The sequence below is a fragment of the Cyrtonyx montezumae genome, unplaced genomic scaffold (assembly GCF_038088225.1).
Source record: "Cyrtonyx montezumae isolate F1298 unplaced genomic scaffold, pur_monq_1.0 scaffold_7, whole genome shotgun sequence".
NCBI lineage: Eukaryota > Metazoa > Chordata > Aves > Galliformes > Odontophoridae > Cyrtonyx > Cyrtonyx montezumae.
In genome coordinates, this window is record NW_027072078.1 from 35,232,993 (window position 1) to 35,238,992 (window position 6,000).

The 6,000-nt window shown below is 46.7% G+C and overlaps 1 protein-coding gene across 6 annotated transcripts in view; it reads left to right on the top strand.

Moving 5' to 3' along the window:
• GPD2 (glycerol-3-phosphate dehydrogenase 2) overlaps positions 1-5,288 on the top strand; it is a 47,244-nt gene extending 41,956 nt beyond the window's left edge. For all 6 annotated transcript variants that reach the window (XM_065750859.1, XM_065750861.1, XM_065750862.1 and 3 more), the window contains exons 14-17: positions 645-757; positions 843-921; positions 1,198-1,296; positions 4,280-5,288. In XM_065750859.1, coding sequence (XP_065606931.1) covers positions 645-757; positions 843-921; positions 1,198-1,296; positions 4,280-4,405 — 417 coding nt within the window. In that variant the 3' untranslated portion in view covers positions 4,406-5,288. The remainder of the gene's footprint in view (positions 1-644; positions 758-842; positions 922-1,197; positions 1,297-4,279) is intronic.
• The last annotated feature ends 712 nt before the right edge of the window (positions 5,289-6,000 follow it).

The following is a 6,000-nucleotide window of genomic DNA, read 5'->3' on the forward strand; positions in this document are numbered from 1 at the left end:
AAAGTACTCCCTGACTTTAAAAATGTGGCAGATGTGGCATTACTGTCCTGTTCCTGTTAACAGTTTTGTTCAGTGTCACCTCTTATGGATCCATCTCAAAAGAGAATTTTGCAATCTGTATCACTTTTATTTATTTATTTATTTTCCCATAGAATCACAGAATGGTTTGGGTTGGAAGAATAAGATCATTCAGTTCCACCCCCCTGCCTGGGGGCAGGGACCCCTCCCCTCTAGCCCAGGTTGCTCACAGCCCCATCCACCCTGGCCTTGAGCCCTCCCTGGGAGGGGGGCATTCACAACCTCACTGGGCAAATCTGTTCCAGTTTTGAAAAGTGATGATACAGTGTTTATTAATTCTTGTTTTGTTTCTTCAGTTATTTTGAAGGTCACTGCTGCCTTTGCCCTGGTGGTGGCTCAGTGCTCATACAGACAGTGTAATCCTAAAAGCATTTAAACAGTAATTAGAAGTCTTTCCTAGGCTTGATATCCCTTTTCAAGATTAAAAGGTGCCAAAACTCAACTTTTTAACGCTTTTCAGCTCAGTTTTTGGACCTGAGGTAAATTCTTGTGAACTGGAAGGAGCAAATAAACTGTATAAGAAACTTGTTCTTCAGATACGTGAAGGCTTTTCTTTTTGGTCGTAGGAAGAACTTAAAGCTGCGAGGAAATTTCTGTATTATGAAATGGGCTACAAAGTAAAATCTGATCAATTGACAGACAGCTCTGAAATCACTCTAGTGCCTTCAGATATTGAAAGGTGAGTAAAATCAGAGATGCCTGAGTTGCTGGGAGTTAAGAATATTGAGTGTCGTTGTTCTCCACTGATAGTCCTTATCCTGCAGGTACAAGAAGCGGTTCCACATGTTTGACAAGGACAAGAAGGGGTTTATTACTATCCTGGATGTGCAGCGTGTCTTGGAGGTGAAGTTTCCTTCTGTTTTTTGAGTTTGATTTTTAAGCCTCTCATCAAAATTGCAGCGTGGCATAAATAGTGCTGAGCAGTGCAGTTGCTGTACTTTGTTGTCGGTAGAACAAGTCCAGAATGCAAAGCACAGTGCAGTGCAGATCTGAATTTGGCTTTTTAATACAGAAATTGTTTAATTCTATTGGAAGTGAGGTGGTTGTTCTGTGGAAGACTGATTGTAGTTATGTGCTTACCTGACCCTGTTAAAACTGGTTTGTTTGTTTTTTGTCTAGAGCATCAGTGTGCAAATTGATGAAAAAACACTTCATGATATTCTGAATGAAGTAGACCTGAACAAAAACGGGCAGGTTGAGCTCATTGAGTTTTTGCAGGTAGGTATTTCTCCATTCCAAAGACACTGTAACTTTCCTAACCGTGGGCAGAGGTGTTGAGTCCCCCTCCTCCTCCCATGTGGAAGAGCTGGCTTGGAGAGGAGGTGAGTGCTGCCTGGGTACCGTGCTCGTGTTGATGCTGTTTGCCAGACTGCAAGACAACAGCAACATGAAGAGCTAGTTTCAAGCACCTTCCAAATTCATGGATTTTTTTTCTGTGCAGCAGCAATTAACCCAAAGAACAGGTCACATTTTCAAAGTATGCCACAGCACAGATCTGAGCTTGGCTTTTTTTATATGGAGATTATGTTTATATTCCAAGTAAGATGGAAAAGCTTGGAAGATATATTGTAGTTATGCACACTGACACATAGCTGACCCTGTTAAAAATGATTACAGTGTTCAAAATAGCTTGGAAAACTATAAAGAAAGAGCTTTTGGTTAGAGCACGTGTAGTCCATGTTATCCCATTGTAACTCCTGGATTGAGAAACGATGCCGCCGTTTGGATGAAGAACATTATGTTGGGAACCTTATCTGCTGCTTGCAGGGCTTTAAAATAGGAAAATTAAAGGTGCAGACTGAAATGCTTGTCCTGCTCCTCTTGGGTATGTGGTCTGCTAGCCAGCTGCGTTCTTGTGGGATCTTTCTTGGTGTGGCATTTCAAGTGAGTGCCACATCTTTCCTACATGGTGGCAATGATGAATGCTGAACATGAGATAAATTAATGCTGGGGATTTTGGTCAGTGTCAGCCCTTTCTTCACTGTGTCAAGTTAAACAAACAAGATCAAGGCAGAGGAAATGGTAATTGTCTCTCTTGAGATGAGCTGTAGATAAGAGGAGAATCGTTGAATCTAAATGCAGAAAATTTTCACAGGTTGTGCCCAGCATTAGAAAAAAGCTCTGTTTATTTACCTAAACGCAGCGAGTTAGCTGGGTAACTGAGAGGTGCGTTAGTTGTAAGATAAAAGAAAAGCTCCCCAGAGCCATCTTACTGAAGCAATTGCAAGAGGAAATCACAGGTGGCTTTCTGACTGTTGGGAAGGGTCTCCCTCTTGTGTCCCTTTGCATGTGAAAACTTCATATTAGGGAGGAAAAAATCTCAAAGCACTCACTGTAATGGCTTGGGTAAATGTGGAAATTGGTTCGCATGGATACGCTGTGGTTAAGAAGTCCAAGCAACACAGCTGTTGTGCATTTCTTATTTTGCTTTATTCTGGTGAATGATCTCATCAGGAGTTTCCTGCCCCGAGTCAGAAAGCTTCTACAATACAAGTGTCAGGTTGCTGTTTTGGCATGGTTTCAGAGTTGCTGTACTTCAGCTGTTACAGGCTCGTCCTCAGTGCTTCCCAAGTGCACTTCTGTCGTGCAGGGAGCTGCTGTGCAACAAAGGGAGCAGTGGGAAGCGTGCTGATAAGGCCAGCAGCAGGTTGCCATGGAAGGAGCAAAATGCACGTGGTGTTTGTAGAATTTTTTAATGGATCTGTTAAGCCAGTTCCCAATACTTTCGTGTTTGCTCTCTGAAAACTTTCGAGTAATTACATTGTGCTGCCGGAACGCTTGTGGAAAGCGGTGTGCAAATATTTGTGGACGTTTATGTTGGAATATAGGAACACGTTGTATCAGAGTGGCTGCCTCCTTGTGCAGGTGGGAGCAGAGCAGTGCCAAGTGGCTGCATTTGACCTGCGCAGCCCAGCAGCCTGGCTCAGTTGCCTTGGGAGAGCAGCTCAGCAGTGCTTACAGGTGTTTCACAGATGGAACACAGACCGGACTGATGAACGCTTTATGCAAACAGGTTGTTCTGATTGAAAGCATGAGCCATTTTTGCTTTTACTCACACCTGCTTTTTACTGTTACTGCCCGTGTGTTTCCTCAGGTGGTCACACACGGCAGCCCCCTGGCACAGGGAGCTGTGTGATGGCAGTGGTTGCTTCCCTGAAGGCTTGCCAATGGAAGCTCTGTTCTTGTGGCAGTGCCAAAGGGTCAGCCTGCTCCTCCACAGAGCATGCAGTACAGGGGGAAAAGCCACAACAGACTGGTTGTGGAGTGTGTGGTAGGGCAGAGTGAATAGTAGTGATGGCAGCACTGCTCCTCTCGGAGCCTTGTTGGTGTGGGTTGCTGGGGAGCAGCCACAGGGATGCCCCGGACTTCTGCTCCCTGTCTGCAGCATCTGCCTTCCTTGGGGCTCACAGGGTGACCAGAATGCCCCCAGCAGGTGTGGAGGTCCTTCGGCCTCAGCTGGGTCTGACCCTTTCCCTCCCTGGGGAGTCATTCCTGTTTCTGAACTGCAGTACTGACCTACAGAGGTCTGGCTGCAGAAGTAGTAGACTTTCCTATAGAAGGGAAGACATCTGAAGGATTCCTAATGCTCACTGAGAGTCAGAAACTGTGTTTGGTAAGTGCTGGTTGCTTTGCATAGTGGTCTTTGACAAGCTGACTGTATGTAATTTCAGCTCTAATGCTCACTTTATCCTTGGGATAAAGAAGAATTAACTAAAGTCTTAGCACTAGCGTGTTTTAGTTAAGGTGGAGCTGAGTCCAGTTTCAAGGACTTAAGGGCAAATTAGTTTTAAAAGTCTATAATACAATTTGGATTTGAAAGAGTTGTGGGAGTCAAGTATGCTGCCTCTGCAGAAAAGGGCATATGTGAATGGGAGGAGTACAAGCTGGGGTCAGTGCTGGATCGGGAGCGACGTCCCTCGGTTACTTCAGACTGAGAGGGGAATAGGAAAAAAGCGAGGGTGGAGGAGGGCCTGTAAAACAGCTGGGTTATCCCACACGGTGCAACATCACTGAGAAAGCACTGCTGTTAGGGATACCTGTGCTGCTGCTGCAGGGGTCATATCTTGCAGCAATACTGATAAATGTAAAGGAGCCGTGACGTGGGTTATTTGCAGAGCGTGCAGTGAGTGGAGCCGAGCCCTGCCGAGGAGCTGTGCCAGCCACAGGGGAAGCTGACTGCTGCTCTCTCTGTGTCTTTCAGCTGATGAGTGCCATTCAGAAGGGCCACGTCTCTGGCAGCAGGCTGGCCGTGCTCATGAAGACGGCGGAGGAGAACCTGCGGCAGCGCGTGGTCATCCCGGTGGACCGCAGCGGTGGAGGGCTGTAGCTGCACAGCTCTGCTCCTACCTGCACCTGCTGACAAACATTCCAGTGCACTCGATTGCCCTTGCTTGATCAAGGTGACTGGTATCTGTCCATCACTGTAGCTTCTGTAAAACACATGGGTGCTTTTGTTTCTGTACTAATGGCTCTTAATACTCCAGTATGTGGCCTTTTGGGTTGGGTATGCTGTAGACGGATGAGTTTATCCACAAGAGTTCAGGAATGTGGTCTGGAGAGACCGGTGTGCACACAGCACATGGGCACGTACTGCCTTGCTCATTAACTTCTATATCACCTTTACCTTTCAAAAAAAAAAAGTGAATCCTGCCTTCAAAGAGAGCATTGCATTGAGATTTGCAAAGAGGCGCTTAGTATTTAAAAGCTGCTGATCTGTCTGCTTCAACAAAGGGCAGCTGGTGCCTGGGATTTGAGAGAGCCCTGCAAAAGGAGCAGAACTTCACCTTCCGGGGGTACTGGGCACAGTGAGGAGTGGGCCTGGCTGGTGCTTGGCCAGACACAGACATCAGCAGTACAGAGCTGGGAAAAACAGCACATTGCCTAGGCACCCAAACTACTAGCAGCTAGGGGACAGCTCTCCTTCCTCCCAGATTCATAAAAACGAGCTGCCTTTAGTCAGCAGTGTTCTTTCACAGGCAGTGTTTTATGCTGCAGAGCGCTCCGTGCTGTCTCCAGTTCGGGACAGATACTGGTGATGTGTAAAATACGTTGGGTTTTGGTAACATAAGTCTTAATTTATTTAAAAACTCTCAATTTGTTGTGTGTTCTGCTGAGTTTTCAGTAGAAGTGCAAGAGCTGTGTTGTTTTCTATGAGGGCTGAAAGCTTGAGAGCAGCCACCCATGGGGGCTGAGCTCAGTGTCAGGTGGAGCACCCCAGGGGGGAACAGGAGGGGGGTTTATTCAACACTTCATCCTCAGGTTACTTGAGTAGAAATACCAGCTGACAATACCAGTCCCTCTGTTCTGAGGGCTCAGGATTTCTCCTGATGTAAAAATGATATTTTAACTGATGTCATCACTTTTGCTCATGGAAACATCGGTGCAGGAACAGCCAGCAAAGATTGGTTCTGCATCTTAAGGGAAAATGATTGCACACGTGAAGTGGAGGGGCTGAGTATTGGTGTGTAGCTGAGGCAGTGGGATGTTTGGGGCTGGAGAGGGAGAGTGCTCCTAGGAATAAACAAAGCACAAGGCTTTGAAAACCAGATCTTAAAAACAGCCAGAGAACAGAAACAAGGACGAGCATCATCTGGGCCCCTGTCAGTCTACACCACTGATAGCATGTCTCCAGGTTTCTCTCCAGAAATACTGTTTCAGATGCTTTCCAAATGGCTTCTGCACGTTCCCCCAGGTAGATGAAGGAAAGGCTGTTGATGTAGTCTACCTGGACTTCAGCAAGGCCTTCGACACGGTCTCCCACAGTATTCTCCTGAGGAAACTGGCAGCCCGTGGTGTGGACAGGTTCACTCTTCTCTGGGTGGAGAACTGGCTGGAGGGCCGTGCCCAGAGGGTAGTGGTTAATGGAGTTAAGTCCAGCTGGCGTCCTGTTATGAGTGGTATCCCCCAAGGGTCAGTTTTGGG